We start from the raw sequence: 18,079 nt of genomic DNA, 5'->3' as shown, positions 1-18,079 counted from the left end.
CTAGGGAGGTGGCTTGTAAGAGAATAACAAAGAGTGAGCCTGAATGCTTTGCTTGAAGTTTGTAACTCTTGTATCAAATTTGAAGAAGAGGACTCTATAAGTTACTCTTTCTCTGAGATGAATGCTTTTCCAAATTATCACAGCTAATGAACCAAATTCTTACTCTCACCTAATGTCTGTGCCACCCTCCAAGCAGAACCATTGTTCACTGAAACAGTTGGTGAATGACTTTAAGGATAAACCATCTTAATACATACACCATTTCTTAAATGAATATAACCTGTTCTCTGTGGGCTGAGAATAAAGTCACTCACTCAAATCAAATACCTTTGATCATAGCAGGAAGTCTGTATCCAAAAATTGTGCCTACAATTCATTCCTTGGTGCAGCAGAACTGTCAACTCTTAGCTTAGCTACGGTAGAGGTAAAATCCTTTGGTGATGTGAGGGTCACTGAAGTACAGCCTTATTACAATGAAATCCAATGTCTAAAAAATGTTCTTATTTTGGGCTTGTACCACAGTAAAACCAAGATTTTAAACTCTACTAAACACAAAACAAACAAACAAAAAGACTTTATATATTTCTGTTCATTTAAGAAAATACTAGTAGTGATGTATTATTTTTAAGTATACAGTTAATATGTTTGGAGTTATTTAAAATTTATTTTGAGGAAAATGGATTTTCAATATTGCTGTAGATGAGCATCTACATAAGACTGTTAAATTGATTGTTGTTTTATATCAAACAACTTTTATAATACTTATTTTTATTGTTATAATATTTTATAAATTTTAAAGAATATGACAAAAAAGACATTTTAGGTATTGAAGGGGGGCCTCTGAGAGGAGTTGGGGTACAAAAGGGAAACAAGAATGTGATTTAATTCTATTTACTTAAAATATGTTTTTAAATGTTAACAAATTCAGATAAATTGAAATCATGTAATTTTTCTCATCAAAATGTGATAAAAGTTAAAAAAGAAAAAAAGAAAAAAGAAAAGTGTCATCAGATAGCAGCCAACAGCTGAGGTTAGGCCTACTTAATACTTGCATTAATATATATAAGAAGGGTTTAATGTGTAGCTTATTTGCTCTGTGCATGTAACTACTTCACAAAACTGCTTCAATATTGTATCATGGAATTTGTAGTAACCTACATCTGTCTCACTCATCTTTTCTCACTCATATTGACTCCTGAATAAACTTATTCCCTTTGAGGTAAAAACAACAACAAAAGATCACTAGATCTCTCTTTATTTCCTCTTTTGTCCTCTATCTTTCAATGTCTTTTTCGAGATCACCAGAAAGCTCTCCGCAGCTCCATGTCACAGGACTTGTTTTTAAACAGTCAACAGATGTGTTTGCAGACACTCTTTCTCTAACACTGGGGAAACAGTGATTCAATGTATCACTCACATATGCAATTGGCAAGAGTGTTTTTATTTTGGGAAATCAAGAAGCCTGCATGCAGGTATCTGCCACTTACAAAAATGACAAAGACCCCAGACAAAGGCACACAGGCCTTTTTATAGGGAACTAGGAGAATTTTAGCTAGGGTTAGGCAATCTAAAACTTCATTGGTGGGTGTCCGGGATGATACATGGGTCAGTTTTGGACTGGCTTATGTTCAGGTGGTCAGTGGACTGCATTCTTGTGTCATGAGTGTTTAACCCCAGGATGAGATACCGAAACCATATGAGGCTGCCAAGCACCTTGGCCCATGCTGAGATAAGATATTTCCCCATCCTTGTGGTTATCTCCAGGCTGTTCTTTGGATGGGGAATTTATGGCTTTGGTCCTAGAATGGATGACTTTGGGGGAGTTATGATCAGTTCCTGGAATGGATGACTTTTCTTTTGAAGTCAGGCAGGGTCCTAAAATGAAGCTTATGTCATCCTTTTAATAGTCCTAACATGTTTGAAAAAGTCATTGGCTCAACATATACCTTTTTTTAATATGGCACTCACATACACATTTTGGCCTTTTGCCTCGGTCTCCTGCACTGTCACTAACATGAATGTTGAACAATGGTATGTTTGAGCACATTGCACATGTATGTGTGTGTGTCATAGTGTACATGTGGAAGTCAGACGCCAACTTGGGGAAACAGTTCTCTCTTTAAACCATGCCAGGAATCCAACTCAGATCTGAAACTGGCAACAAGAACTTTAACATACTGCACCATCTTGCCAGCCTCCTAAATATAATCAACAGCAACCTCCCTTACTTGTCAATAAAGCTACAGTCTCAATATTTTCTTCAAATATTTCTTTCTTGTGGATGGACAGTCTTGGGCTATGCTATAGCTGTCCTGATCCTTAAACTGAAAGATTGTCCAGGGTAACATCTTTCTGCTTTGTGAAAGGGGTGCTAAAGCTAGAGATGAAGCTCAGTGGTTGAAAGCTCACAGAGCATTCAAGGCTGTGCATTCTAATCCCAATACCACAAAAAGCAAAAAGTCTGGTAGTAATGCTAGTAATAATGACAAAGCAAAACGTCTCAGAGAGCCAGACAGTAATCTCAGCCTTGGGTAGATAGAAGCAGGAGGATAAGGAGCTCAAGGTCATCCTTGGCTACATAGTGAATTTGAAGCTAATATAGGTTACATGAGGCACTGTAGTGCTTTGAACATGGCTCTCAGGCTCATACATTTGAATGCTTAGTCACCAGGGAGTAGAACTGTTTGGGAAGGATTAGGAGGTGTGGCCTTATTGGAAGAGGTGTGGCCTTGGAGGTAGACTATGAGGTTTCAAAACCCATACCAAGCCTAGCCCCCCTCTCTCTCTTTCTCTCTCTTTTTCTCTCTCCCTCTCCCTCTCTCTCTCTCTCTCCCTCTCTCTCTCTCTCTCTCTCTCTCTCTCTCTCTCTCTCTCTCTCTTTCTCTCTCTGTGTCTCTTGCCTACAGATCATGATGTAAAGCTCTCAGCTACTGATCCAGCACCATGCCTATCTACTTCCTGCTATGATGATCACAGACTAACCCTCTGAAACTCTAAGCAAGTCCCCAGTTAATGCTTTCTTTATAAGAGTTGCCTTGGTCATGGCATCTCTTCACACCAATAGAACAGTGACTAAGACAAGCATTATCTCAAATTAGCAGACAAGTCCTAAATAATTCATGGTCTTATGGGGGCAAAGATTAGCTGTTATAACCATAAGAGTTGGAGATAAAGAGTTCTGGCTCAGAGCTTGGACAAAGTTGAGGAGAGGATTATTTGTACACCGTGGACATGGTGGGTTACAGATAATAACAAAGAACATGGCTCCCTGTCCCTTTAGTTCCTCATTGAATCACAGCATTAAATTAAAAGTGCATTTTCCATTTATTGTTAAAGTGAAAAGGAAAAACAAAGTGCCAGGCAGTGGTGGCTTATACCTTTAATCCCAGCATTCAGGAGACAAAGGCAGGTAGATCTCCAAGTCCAAGACCAGGAAAGCAGTGGATACACAAACTCTGTTTCAAAAAAACAAAAAAAAAATTAAATAATTAATTAATCAGTTGATTAATATTAAAATAAACCAAAACAAGTTTTTATTTTTAGCCATGACCCAGTCTGAGGAAAGTAGTTTGGGAGGGCCCTGTGTCTTGATTATGAAACCCAGATAAGAGCTGCTGGAGAGTTGTGGTGTACAGATGCAAGAATTTACATTCAACTCTCTCTTCGCAACTTACTGGTATAGGGGAGACACTCAGAAAGAACAGGATCCCTAACACACGAAGTGAAGGAGCTCCTTCACCGTGTTTAACATAATATGCTGACTGGAAGGTTGATAAAAGTCAGATCTGCGTGGAGCTCACCCTTAAGAGTAGTTTGTTTCCCCACTAAGATGTCCACGGAGGAAACTACAGCTTCATTTGCAAATCGTTATCAATTGGAGATCACCTTTGGATTAGGGATAGAGCATGTGCCCACTTCTTTCTGGGACTCCAGTTGGTGCAAACCCACCTGTGCAGGCCCTGTGTGTGCTGCCACAGTCTGTGTGAGTTCGTAGGTGTGTTGATGTTGTTGGTTTAGAGGGCTTTGTTTTCTTGCTGTCCTCCATTCCCTCTGGTTTTTACACTCTTTCTACCTCCTCTTTCGAAGGGTTCCCTGAGCCCTGAGGAGGGATTTAATAAAACATCCTACTTAGGACTGAGTGGTTTGAGGTGTCTCTGTGAATATTGTCTGGCTGTGAGTCTCTGTATCTGTTCCCATCTGCTGCAGGAGAAAGATTCTTTGAGGATGGCTGATCTACGAGTATAGCAGAATGTCATTAGGCGTCATTTTGTCACTAATTTCTTTCTTTCCTTCTCTCTTTCTTTCTTTCCTTCTCTCTTTCTTCCTTTCTTTCTTTTTAATAACAGTAGTATTTGGTTTTACCTTAGGTCCCTAGGATATCTAATCTCAGATTCTTGGTCACCCAGACAGTGTTGGGTATAGGTTCCATCTTATGGAGTAGTCTTAAGTCAAACCAGATATTAGTTGGTTACCCCTACAGGCTTTGTGCCACCATGGCATCAGTATGTCTTATAGGCCAGACACGATGGGAGATCAAAACCTTTCTGGTTGGGTTGTTAATGCTTCTTCTTGTTAATGTGCAGAATATCTTCCTGTATCAAAGATGCTGGAATGTAGAGCTGAATGCTCTATGTAGGCACCAGCTTGACTTCTCCATGTTCAATTAGTGGTGTAGCCATTGTCCTCAGGCTAACAAAAAAAAAAAAAAAAACCTCAAGGACATCTTTCAAGGTTCCTTGTCTAATAATACTTCAGGGCTTTTCCTTTTTCTAAATTTTAGTTTTATAGATATAGTTATAGATATAGATATATAGATATATCTATATAATTTCTTCTCTCAGTTTATCCTATAGGTACTTCATATTTATGTTACAATTTCCAGTTTAACTTTTTTAATGGGATTCCTGAGTGTGTGAATGAGTGGGTCTCTATTGTGCCTTTTCTTGGGTCCTTTTCCTTCTGTTTGTTTGTTTTGTCTAACTCTGATGTGTTAGTTTTGCTTTATTTTATTATTATCCCTTAGAAGCCTGTTTGTTTTCTAATGAGAGACTGAAAGGGAGACAGATCCAGATGGGAGGGAAAGAGAGAAGAACTTGGAAAAGGAAAGGGAGGGGAAATCATATTCAGAATTTATTATATGAAGGGGAAAAGTCTACTTTCAATAAAAGGGAAAAGAAAAGAAAAGAGTCAGACCCAGATTACAATTTCTACAAGCATTTAAAATCAAAACAATCACATAACTTCACAACAGCCTAACATCATTTATCAAAAGTGCTAAATATCTGTCTCCTGGGCCACCAAGATGACTCAGAGATTAAAGGAGCTTGCCACTAAGTCTGCTGGCCTCAGTTTTTCCCCATATGATAGAAAGAAATCCACATGATTAGGTCAGGATTGGTGTAGGCAATGCAGAAATAAAAGAAAGAGAGCAGGCATCTCCAGAAGAATTATTCTTTTAATCAGAACAACTGAAGGACTGCAGTCTCTCCGTGAGGTGGAGACTCCATGTGTGGCATGGGATACTTGAAGGTCCCCTTGCAGTCTCAGAGTGGTAGATGCCACGATTCTCTTATAAGAAATTTCTGGAACCTGACAGCCTACAGGTGTCAATGGTGAAGTCAACATTCCTATCCAGAGCTTCTCAGTCTACCTGAGGCTTTGAGGTCATTAACCCTCCACCACAGTTCAGTGGCTCCCTCACACACGTGCACACAAAACACGCACACACACGCACGCGCACACACACATTAACTCTCCACACACAGATCAGTGGCTCCTTCACACACACACAAGACACACACATACACATGCACACACACACACACACACACACACACACACACACACATGCACACACAGCAAATGAGGGCAATCCTTTTTTTTTTAACATCTTGATCCTTTGACACAGGAAAACAACTTCTACCAATTACATCTAGAACAGTAATTCTCAAACACATTGGCTTGTCTCAAAAATTACTGTGAATGTTCAACAATTTGTTCCTTATTTGATTTATATCTATGTTTGTGTCCCACATTTAAGCTGAAACGGATAAATGTTCATACTTTAAAGTAATAAGTTTATTTGTATACTGTATTATTACACTGTATATATGTTATACTGTAGTATTATTAATTATATACTGTATTATTAATTATATTATGCATATACTTTGAATATACAATTCTCAGAAACAATACTTGGTGATAAATATGGCTTTATTTCATACTCTTGCAAATCCCACTGATACCTTCCTAGTAAAGGACAGTTGAATTCTCATATCTATTTTTTTGACTTTATTTGCCAGGAATGTTGTACGTGTCCTCGCATGCGTATGGAGATCAGAGGACAACTTGCAAAAGTCTGTTCTTTCCTATCATGTGGTCCCAGGAATCAAACTCAGGTCCTCAGGTTATAATTACACACCCCCACAACCTCTAGCCATTTCAACATCCTGACTCACATCTACTTCCTAAATCAAATACATGCATTCTTACACCATGTGGAAAACTAAGTAGAAAATGACACCACCACACCCAGAAACTGAAATGTTATTAGAAGGGGGGAAAAAACGCCTTGATTTCTCCCAGGGATCCATGAGCTACACCTTGTGAATTACTGCCCTAACTTGTGCAAATACTAAGCATGGAATTGTAAACACACACCAACTGAATATACAACCGACAAGTTTTTCATTAAGCCAAGTGGGATGTGCACACCACTGTCCTTAGTCTGTGCAGTTTTGAGGCGCTGAGGCGAACACCCTCTCTTTCCCCCACCTCCAGGGCTCATTCTCATTCTTAATGATTCATCTCCAGGATACTGGGCAAGCGTTGCTAGGCAACCACACCAGTTCTTCCGTTCTCTTTTGTACAGCGAATACTGCACCCGCCTGTCCTCTGCTTAATGCAGAAGGAGCTTGATAGCTGGTGTGCAGGAGAAAGTGAGGCTGTGAATGCAATGCTCCAGAGATGTCCCAGTGCACTGTTTCATAATATACATTAATGAAAAATGGAAATAAAGTATCTCTCCTGTTGAAAAGAATTCTGTCACACACCCTTACACACCTGTAACCCAAAGATAATAAGCTAGCAAGATGGTTCAGTAGGAAAAGGGGTTTGCTGCTATGGCTAACTGCCTGAGTTCTATTTTCAAGACCCAAACGATGGAAGGAGAGTATTGATGTCCACAAGTTGTCCTCTGACCTCCATATACATATGACCTCCACTCTGTGTGCGCTTGCTCACACAAAATAAATATATAAATAAACAAATAAAACAAAAATGCTATCAGAATTTGGATAAACTACAATGTTGTGCACTGTTGGTGGGAATGTGACATTCATAATTATGAGTCCCTTCAAAAATATTCCAAAATATTTTTAAACTATTAGAATGATAAATGTTAACTGTTGGGGCTTTTTTATCACTTCAAAAATAAAATTTAGCTGCTGTGCTAAAGCATTTCACCTTAAAATGTTTAAAACCCGTCATCAGCTACCATATTTTTTTCCACATTAAATTTAATTTTAAATCGTGTGCCTGCTTCCTTGTCCCTTATTAAATACTGCCATCTAGTGGCAACAAGTGCACTTCGTAATCGCATACTAGAAGAGAAAATAAGACACTTTAGTTAGATTGTTTCTCAACCTTGGGCAAAGGTTGAGACGTGGGATGTGGTCGATGCCGAGGCTGTTTTCTTCCCAACCACGACTGCTCAGCCATAGCTGGACGTCTATGTCAACTCTCCTCCCAGAGGCTCAGGGATCTCGGGTTGGTAGGAGGGGAAGGCAGGCAGAAAGAATTCAAGGGCTGATGATGGGAAGGAACAATGCCAAATGTTGTCTTACATAGAAATGGTTATTGAACTCATGAGCTCACCAGTTGCTGTTGCTGATGTAAAACCTGCACATAATCAAGCCAGTTAAAAATTCCAGAATTCCATTCCAGGACAGCCAGAGCTATTCAGAAAAACCCTGTCGGGGGTAGGGGTGGGGGGACATTATAGCATCCCTTGGGCAGTGGTGGCACATGCCTTTAACCCCAGCACCCAGGAGGGAGAGGCAGGCGGGTCTCTGTGAGTTCAAGGCTTGCCTGATCCACAGAGCTAGTCCCAGAGCAGTCAAGGCTACACAAAGAAACCATGTCTTAAAAAATAAAAAAAATTTAAAAAATTAAAAAAAAAATCCAGCAATACCTAGATGTGGTGACATGTACCTTTAATACCAGCATTCCAGGAAGCAGGATCTCTGTGGGTTTGAGGTCCACCTACTCTATATAGGGAGTTTTAGGCCACGTAGGGCTATGTAAAGAAACCCTGTCACAAACAACAAACAAAAATCAAAGGCAGATAGAGAAGGATTTAGAAGTCCCAACCCCCAGCTGAGGTGCTACTGGGGAGAGAGCCATTCTTCTTTGAAAGGGGTGGCCACTGGTAAGTTTCCCATGCCTCAGGGGATGACCACACACACACACACACATACACACACCCCCTCAAACATGGGCAGCTCTAATTGGATTTAGTGAGTTATTTTTTTAAAGACAAGAAGTAAGAGATATGATGAAAAATATGTTATCAGGGTGGAGGAAGCTTGAAGAAAGAGTAGGAATGGGTATAACCAACATGGTATACATGTGTGACATTTTCAAAAAATAAAAAATAAGTAGAGCTGGAGAGATAAATCAGTTAAGAGTGCTTACTGCTTTTCAAGACAAATGTGTCCAATGTATTAGCAGTAGAGGGAATTTGCTTCTCCCTGTCTCTGAGCCTGTCTGTGCCTCTCTCAAGCTCCTGTGCAATATGGCCTCCTCCAGCTGACTCCATCTTGAGTACTATCTAAGGGGTACACTGAGTCACAACAACCATAGAGAAGGGCTACACAGCTTGAGTTATCATGACACAAAGTGATGCTACTGCTGGCACCCCATGGTGGCTGCCATTACCCATTCTGGAACCCCGCTAGGCTGACTAGGACCTGAAGACCCCTGTTGAGCTTCCTTCATGAGCTGGAACACTGGCTAAATCCCCACTGATGCACACAGAATCACACACAAATAAATAAACAAACAAATACAGATTTATTTTTAAAGAAAGAGAACTCTAGATGCTCGTGAGATGGCTCAGCAATTAACAGCACTGGCTGCTCTTGTAGAGATCCTGGGTTTGGTTCCCAGCACACAGCGTGGCTCACAACCATCCATGTAACTCCACTTCCAGGGGACCCAACACCCTCTTCTGACCTCTGTGGTCACCAGGCATGCATGTGGTCCACATACATAAATTCAGGTAAAACACTCAAACACACAAAATAAAATAAATAAACCTAAAAATAAAAGAAATGAAAAAGAAAATCCATAAAGCAAAATGGAACAATGGATATATTCTGTGCATGTCCACAGGGGTTTTTAAAAAAAGAACATTCATATCAATTTATATTTGACAGGGAAATTTTCAAATTATTAAATTGGCTAAAGGCAATCATTTTCTATGTAATAAGAGAGTCAGAATCTGGTTTAAACTGGCATTTATTGAGTGATTATTATATGCCTGATGTGCGTGGTGTTTTACATAAGTCATTTAATCAGCAAGTTACAACAGCTCTCTGGATTTGTTAGGATTGAATTATGTAATTATTGTGTACATAAACTAAATATTATAAAAGTACACTGATGAGTTAAATGAACAGATGCAGCAGTCCAAAGCCAAGTAGCAGGTGAAGCTGAGCTGCATCACCGATGAGGCCGAGCTGACAGATATACATGGTTCTCCAGTCTACAAAGAGCAGGTATCCATCTCAAACATCCATCAAGCTGAGCTGCATCACCGATGAGGCCGAGCTGACAGATATACATGGTTCTCCAGTCTACAAAGAGCAGATATTCATCTCAAACATCCATCAACTAGTTATAATGTCTGGGCACGTTCTTGGTCATAGTTCTTGGTCCGAAAACATTTTGGAAGCAAATATATTATAGGTTACATCCGCAGAACAGAAAAATTAGACGACTCCATTTCCTTTTGCGTGTAGGGGGCAGGTGCGTGGGTGAGGGTGGGTTGGTTGCACACATGTGAGTATGCATGTGCTTGTGGAAATCAAAGCAAGGCATGGGATGTCTTCCTCTGTTGCTTTCCACCCTATTGCCTAGGGACAGGGTCTCTCACTGAACAAGAACCTTGCCTTTTTGTTGAGGCTGGCTGAACAGTGAGTCCTGGCCACTGCCTCCACCCAACCCCACCTCCCCGCGCTGAGATTACAGCACAGACAGCTGTGTGTTATGTGGATTCCAGGGATTCAAACTCAGGTCCCCATGTTTGCAGAGCAAGTGCTCTTACCAACGGAGCCATCTCCCTAGCACCCCTGCTCTGCAAAAGGGTTTTTAGACAGAAAACAAACTAAACCACTGGACATTGAAGCATTTACTAGGACTGCTACAAAAAAAAAAAAATGTCAAGATAAGCAAGGATGTAAATTGTATAATGTTAAGACATGTTATATCCGGAAGGATCTTTCTATTATTAAGTATGTTATTGCAAATATAGAGAGAATGTAAACTAAGTATGCTGCTTAAAAGTTAAACAAGAAATAAAAGTAGTCAGAACTAAGCACAGTGTGTATATTCTATAATTTAACATATTAAAAATAATGAAAGAAATAATAAATATAAATATTTATAATTTTATAAATCATAAATAAATATAAATAAAGCCAAACCCGAGTTCTTTGGAAATATAATAACAGAAGCCAGATAAGTGTTTGGTAAAAGCAAATAAATAATGAGAAAGCCACAATGGCAAGTTAAGGAAAACAGTGATGGGAAAAAAAGGCAGAGAATCTTTTTTGTTTAATTATAAAAATAGTGTTCATAATTAAGCTTATAATCTCAAAAGACCTACAGAATGAAGAACTCTCTAGAGGATAAAAGACTATTATAAATCATCAAAATGAATCCAAGAAGTAAAAAAGTATTCATAAGCTACCAAGATAGAATTATCATAGTAACGGCTTATGATAATTCAAACTGCTTTCCAAACATCATCTGAGATTTCCCTCTCACAAATCTCAGAATTGATTACTAGTGAATTCTTTTTAAAAATTTAAGATTTATTTTTTAATTATGTGTGTGTAGGAGGGGAATATGGGTGGGTATGTGCATATGCATGCCTTGCCCCCGGAGGTCAGCAGGGGAACTCCGAGCCCCTGGAGCTGGAGTTACAGGTGGGTATGTGCAGATGCATGCCTTGCCCCCAGAGGTCAGCAGGAGAACTCCGAGCCCCTGGGGCTGGAGTTACAGGTGGTTGTGAGCTGCCTGATAAGGTTGCCAAGAAGCAAACTGGAAGGGTGATACGCACCCTAAACCAGGAAGCCATCTCTCCAGCCACAATAAACTCTTAAGCTGCCAAAGGCCTGATATTTCTCAAGCTACAGAAATTTTTCAAAAGCATAAAAAATTACTCAGCTCTCTCAAAGATGTCAAGTTAAGCCATGACACTAAAACTTCACAAAAATAGCACCAACTAAACACATCAAGATAGAGGCAAGTGTCCTTATATAAAATAGCAAGAAAAGGAAGTCTATATGGAAAGACTGTACACACTGAAGATGCTATGGTAATGGGGCTGGGAAGATGGTTCCACACTTAAGAGTACTGGTTGCTCTTCCAAAGGATCCAGGTTCAGCTCCTAGCACCCACAAAGTGGCCCACAACCCTCTGTAACTCCAGTTTTAAGAGATCCAACACTCTCTTCTGGCCTCCACGGGGACCAGGTGCATACATGGTACATAGACACACAGGCAAGCAAAATGTTAAACTATACAATGACAATTTTATAAAAGACAGAGATGGTTCAACACTGATCCTAAGTTACACATTTTTTCGCTTCTCTGAAGAGATGTCTTCCAATTCATAATGTCTTACAATTAATTCACATTTTTTCTTTCTCAGTAGTATTCAAAACTTCTCAATAGTGTACAAAATAATGTGTTTTTATAATCAAGTATGTATTAATTTAAATACATTTTAGTAATACAGAAACCTCATCATAAAACATTTTATGGGGAAAAACAAACTCATGAAGCTACAGACACAGCTCAGCAGTTAAGGGTACTTACTGCTCTGGCAGAGAACCAGGGCTCTGTTCCCAGCACCCATTAAGGCAGCTCACAATGGCCTACAACTTTAGCTTCAGAGGCTCAAACTCCCTCTGCTGGCTTCTGTAGGCACTGCACTCACAATAGCACATATACACGCAGAGAGACACACACATGTACATAATTAAAAATAAATCTTTCAAATAAATAAATTACAAATACTTATAAACTCATCTCAATGGATGTGTGAAAGGCATTTCTTAATGCTCAGTATCCATTCTCGGTTTCTAGCCAAGACAGTTTCTTAATGTGACCCAGGGCTCATGTTTCCATACAGTGGCTGCCGTGGTGGTTAAATGTGAAGCATCATGGGCATCCCAGTTAAAACCAAGAACAAGAACAGCACACACACTACCAACACGATGGTTGTTTGCTGTGGAGCCTTGGACCACTCCACAAAGCCCTAAAAGAGGGGGAAAGAAGGGGAAAAGAAAATATCAGCACGGAAAGGAATGAGGTTGATACAACTAACCACAGGAAAATATGAGCGTATGACTAAGGGTCTACCAGCAGAGAAGCTGATGGAGTCTAAAACTGCATGGCAGAATAACCAGATATTAGACAAACATACGGAAGCAAGCAACATACATGTGTTTTGAAGGGAAAATTTTTCCAGAACAAAGGTTGAAAATTGCAAAATATCACTGTATAGAAAGACTTAGCTTTGTGACACTGGTGTGCGGTTCTTGACCCAACCCCTCTTTTAAATTTCCAACTGTCTATCCTATTGTATTCATTCATAAATATAACAGTCACCTTCAATTTTTTTTCCCCACATGTTTGCGGCATGTGGCATTCATGTTCACATGTGTATTGGCACACATGTATATGCATGCATGTGTGTGTGTACATCCATGTGCATTTGCATGCATGTGGAAGCCTGAAGTGAACATTAGCAATCTTCCTTAGTTGATCTCCACCTTATGCATTGAGGCAGGGGTTTTCAATCGAACCCAGAACTTGGTGACACAGGCTAGTGTAGTCAGGCTGCTTGCAGCAGGGACTGCCCAGTCTCTGCCTTTCACATTCAGAATGCTAGAATTATAGGCAGATTGCCACATGCACCCAGCATTTACATGGGTTCTGAAAATCCAAACTGCTCCCTGGGAAGCCAGAAGAGGGATTCAGATCCCCTGGAACTGGAGTTATAGATAGTTGTGAGCTGCCATATGGGTGCTGGGGATTGAACCTGAGTCCTCTGGTTCAATTAAAGTAAAGAGCCAGTGCTCTTCACTGTTGAGCCTTATCTCCAACCCCAGATTTATATTAAATTACATGTATATGTGTGCCTGTTGGTAGTAGTGGGTTCTGTACACATAAGTGCTGGATTCCCTGGAGCTGAAGTCACAAGTGGCTGTGAGATATTTGACATGGGTGCTGGGAATGGAACTTGGATCCTCTGGAAGAGTGGGAATCACTCTTAACCACTGAGCCATCTCTTCAGCCTCAGACACGTGCTTCTGGGTACTCAGACTCATTTCTGTCTTCCCAGGTCAGGCAGCGTCTGTTATGATCTAATTCTGGATATCTCCTACAGACTCCTGCTTTTTTTTTTTTTTTTTTTTTTGAAACAGGGTTTCTCTGTATAGCCCTGGCTGTCCTGGAGCTCACTCTGTAGACCAGGCTGGCCTCGAACTCAGAAATCCACCTGCCTCTGCCTCCCAAGTGCTGGGATTAAAGGCGTGCGCCACCACACCTGGCTCAGACTCCTGCTTTGAGTGTCTGTTCACAGCCAGCAGTGCTGTTCTGGGAGGCTGTGGAGGCTTCAGGATGAGCTGAGTAAAGTAGTTCTGAGGGTAAACGAAGCCCCGAGTCCTCACTCTGTTTTATATCGTCACTTTTTTTCTAGGTGAACAGCCTCCATCAAATGCTCCCACCTCCATTAACTGAGCTGATGGGCTAGAACCGTCTAAAATCGTGAGCTGAAATAAATCTTGCCTCTCATGTATCATCAGGTGTTGTGGTAGCAATGACATGAATGCTAACTAGTACGTTGCTCCTTCTAAAGTTGAAATAGACTTGAAAGTGACCAACATGCATTAACATGTGCATGTGTGTTTTCTGTATTACCCTATTTAAATAAAGCTTTTTTACTGTACATCCTGATCACAGCTTCCCCTCCCAGTCACCCCCTCTCACCTCCTTCCCTCCACACTCCCTGCCCCCTTCCCTTTTTCCTCAGTGAAGGAAGGCCTCCCATAGATAACAACCTGCCTTGGCACATCAAGTTGCAGGAAGCTGTAACTGGGATATTAGTTAGTTAATTAACTAATTAATTAATTAATGGAAAAACATTTTAAAATTTTTTTTTGAGACAGTCTTATGTAGCCAAGACTGACTTCAAACTCACTACATAGCCAAGAGTGACCCTTGTGCTTCTTATTTCCTGCCTATACTCCCTAGGGGCTAGGATTATAGATTGATACTGTGAGGGAGATCAAACCCAGGGTTTCAGTGGGAGAGAGAAGGTGACTGCATGAAGGAGATGGGTGGATGGCTAGGTGGGCAGATGGATGGAGGCATGCATGGTATTATAGGTGGGTTGGCAGGTGGGTAGATGAGTGGGTGGATGGATGGATAAGTAGGGGGACTGAATGTATGGGTTGATAGATGTATCCATCTATGAGTGGACAGATGAACAGGTGAATAGATAATGGATGGATACATGAACGAGTGGATGGATGGATGGATGGATGGATGGATGGATGTCCTGACAGATGGATGGATGGACTGATTATAAGTGGAGAGCTATGGATGGTTTATGTGCACAGAGATACACACATTCACATAGCCCTCTACTATGTCTGACCACCACAGGACAGGGATGTGGAATATCTCCTGCAAAAGAGCACTTGGAACTTCTGAGCGGTGGAGTCATTCCAGACTGAGGAAGGAAATGTAACAACTCACTGAGATCTTCAGGGTAACATTTATAATAAAGGAAATAATCCCTATGCATACCTGGGAGTCCTCTGACTCATCATCTTCTTCAACTGAGCTCCAGTCCTGAGACAGCCCAGTGTCTTGGGAAGACAAATCTGTGAAGGCAAAACAAGAGAGAAGAAAGGGGCTGTGAAGGAGCAAGCAGACACGGGGCTTGGCTCCCCAAGCATCTCCATGGCATCCTCTGCCTTCTCTACCAACGACCAAGCAGACACGGGCGTTGGCTCCCCAAGCATCTCCATGGCATCCTCTGCCTTCTCTACCAACGACCTGACACATTTAAACACATACATATATACACATGTATATATACACATACACACACAAGCACATGCACACATATACAAACACACACATATACAAAAACACACAAACATATACATGCATACATACATAAGCACATGCATATATGCCCTTCTCTTCCAACAACCTGATATATTTAAACACACATATACATGTATGTACATACAAGTACATGCATACATACACAAACACACACAAACACAAACACACACATATATATACATGTATACACACATATACAAACACGTACACATAGATAAACATATGTATATACATGAATTTACAAACAAAAACACAAATATATATGCAGATATATATGTATTCACAAGCACACACACACACACACACACACACACACACGGTTCATGTGGGGCTGATAACATATCAGGCCTGAATTTTGATCCTGCAGCTGACTACATGACTAAAACTGGACCATCTGATGGGCTCCTCCATTCACCTGTCCAGAAGATAAAAGTTCCCTAATGGGCTTCCAGCCAAGATCTGAGTGAGGAAGCAATGAAAAATTATTCCAGGAGCTTCCCTACCATCTACAAGAGAAGCTTCCAGGGAAGGATTTCCCACACAGTTACTAGCTATGCATCCTTCTCAACCCTGAGCTGAATAAATTTGGCAGGGATTGTTTTGTTTATAAAACTTGGGCTAGCCTGGAAATCTCTCCCTAAGCCAGGTGGACCTCACACTCATGAGCAATTCTCCTGCCTCAGCTGCCCAAGTATTGGATTACAAGAGTCAGCCACCATGCCTAGCTTAGAGTCTACTTTTATTTTCTTTTAATGGGGGTGAGTGGAGGCACACACCATAGTACATATGTGTAGGTCAGAGGACAACTTCTGGGAATCAGTTATCTCCTACCATGTGGAGATCAAACTCAGGCCATCAGCCTTAACAGCAAGCATCCTTATCCACTGATCCGGCATGCTGGCCCAGGAGTCTGTCTTAACTGACTTCTTACCTTTCACTTTTTACTTCCCAAACAAACCTGTATTCTAGAAAACAGCTAAAAACAGGCTTAATGCCCTTAATATCTCTGACATTTGAGCTGCATAATTATTAGAGAGGAAGGCCTGAATCATTCCTTGTGGGTTTAACAACACATTGTGGCCTCTATCCATGCATGCTCTTGTTAGTAACCTCGGTTGTGGGTTCCCTATCTGAGATGAGTAGGGATGTGTGTGTGTGTGTGTGTGTGTGTGTGTGTGTGTGTGGTGTCTTCATAAGAAGTTTCATACAACCCCTTACTGATCCTGGCCTTGACCATGCCATATTTTGACCTATCATATAAGATCATCAAGTTGCTAGCAAAGGCTTTAATGGTGCCTAGGAGGACTGGAGAGATACTCAGTGGTTAGGATGGCTCAAGAGATGCTCAGTGCCTAGGAAGGATGGAGGCATAGAGAGATAGAGAGATTCTCGGTGGTTAAAAGCAACCACATCAGACACAACTGCCTTTAACTCCAGCTCCAGTGGATCCTGTACCTTCTTCTGGTCTCTGGGGGTACTTGCATGTACTTGCTCATAAACACACACACACACACACACACACACACACACACTTCTTTTTAAGTTTAAGTATTTAGGTATCCCAGCATTCCCTGTTCCTCACTACCCTCCAAGGACCCATGAGAATAAACCTCTTGGAGACACAAGGCTTGAATGCTTGAGTTAGTCAACCAACCCAGTATGTGAGGAAAGCCATGTAAGAAACAGCTCTGCCAGCTCCCTATGACCCCACAGACAACAAGAACAGACAACGGGAGAAATGTCCCCTGAGGTCGCATCGAACTGCTGGCCTACAGAATTATGAACCCATGCATGCTCGTTGTATCAAGTGACTAAATATTATGCAGAAAAGGGAAAAAATGACCAGTTCAACATTTCACAAGTCAGCGAGTGACCGAATGGATGTTCAGCCTCTCCTAAGTTCTGCTGAGAGCATCTCCCTTGCCCAGCTCCCACGGGGCCCCTCACCTTTCTCATCACTGTCACAGCTGGAGGTCCCAACCTCCACAGCCTCCCAGTCCTTGGGGAAGGTGGAATGGCATGGCTTCTCCCAGGCCCTGCTGTCCCGAGGCAGTAGTCCCTGTGACTGCTCGGTCCTGAGGCTCTGCATCTCCTCAGGAGGAGGCGTGGCTTCCAAGGCAGGCTTTTTTTTTTTTTTTAAACTTCTCCTGTTCCAGTGTCCTGTGGGGTTCCTCAGTTACAGGATTCAAAGCCTAAGGACTGACAGACACACAGTCATCCAATGAATGGTGCTAGGTGTGATGCTCAACACTAGAAAGAGAGCAGGGGGCCAGAGAGATGGTTCCGTTCTGTGGTTAAGATGGGAGGATTTACTCTTGACTCACAGTTTGAAGAAGCGACCTATCACTTGGTGTGGGCAGGGAACGTGGTTGCAGGGGCATGATTGTATGCACAGTCAGAAGCAGGAAGCAGCAGATGCTAGTGCTCAGCTCAGCTCACTTTCTCCTTTTTATTCAGCCCTGTACTCCACTCCCTGGACCGCAGGGATCACTCAGGGTGGGTTTTCCTAATCAGTTAAAGCTGGCTGGAAACATCCTCATAGGCATAGCCAGGGGTTTCCATGGTGATTCTAAGTTGCCATCATAGCTGGTAATTTAGATGACAAGATTAACCATCATGGTAGCAGATTCCAAGCAGGGTGCTAT

The 18,079-nt window shown here is 41.4% G+C and overlaps 1 protein-coding gene across 7 annotated transcripts in view; it reads right to left on the bottom strand.

Annotated features, from left to right (window-relative positions):
• Positions 1 to 9,504: 9,504 nt before the first annotated feature.
• Positions 9,505 to 18,079, bottom strand: part of Smim17 (small integral membrane protein 17) — a 37,205-nt gene continuing 28,630 nt past the window's right edge. For 3 of the 7 annotated variants that reach the window (XM_031385308.1, XM_031385306.1, XM_031385312.1), the window contains 2 exons: positions 15,108 to 15,184; positions 9,505 to 9,860 (listed from right to left, as the gene is read on the bottom strand). In XM_031385308.1, the coding sequence (XP_031241168.1) occupies positions 15,136 to 15,184 (49 nt within the window). In that variant the 3' untranslated portion in view covers positions 9,505 to 9,860; positions 15,108 to 15,135. Of the gene's footprint in view, positions 12,550 to 15,107; positions 15,185 to 17,381; positions 17,634 to 18,079 lie in introns of those variants that run through there. The other 4 variants (XM_031385310.1, XM_031385311.1, XM_031385307.1 and 1 more) reach the window with 3 other exon arrangements.

Source organism: Mastomys coucha, unplaced genomic scaffold (assembly GCF_008632895.1).
Source record: "Mastomys coucha isolate ucsf_1 unplaced genomic scaffold, UCSF_Mcou_1 pScaffold21, whole genome shotgun sequence".
Lineage (NCBI taxonomy): Eukaryota > Metazoa > Chordata > Mammalia > Rodentia > Muridae > Mastomys > Mastomys coucha.
This window is presented reverse-complemented; position numbering and strand designations above follow the sequence as displayed.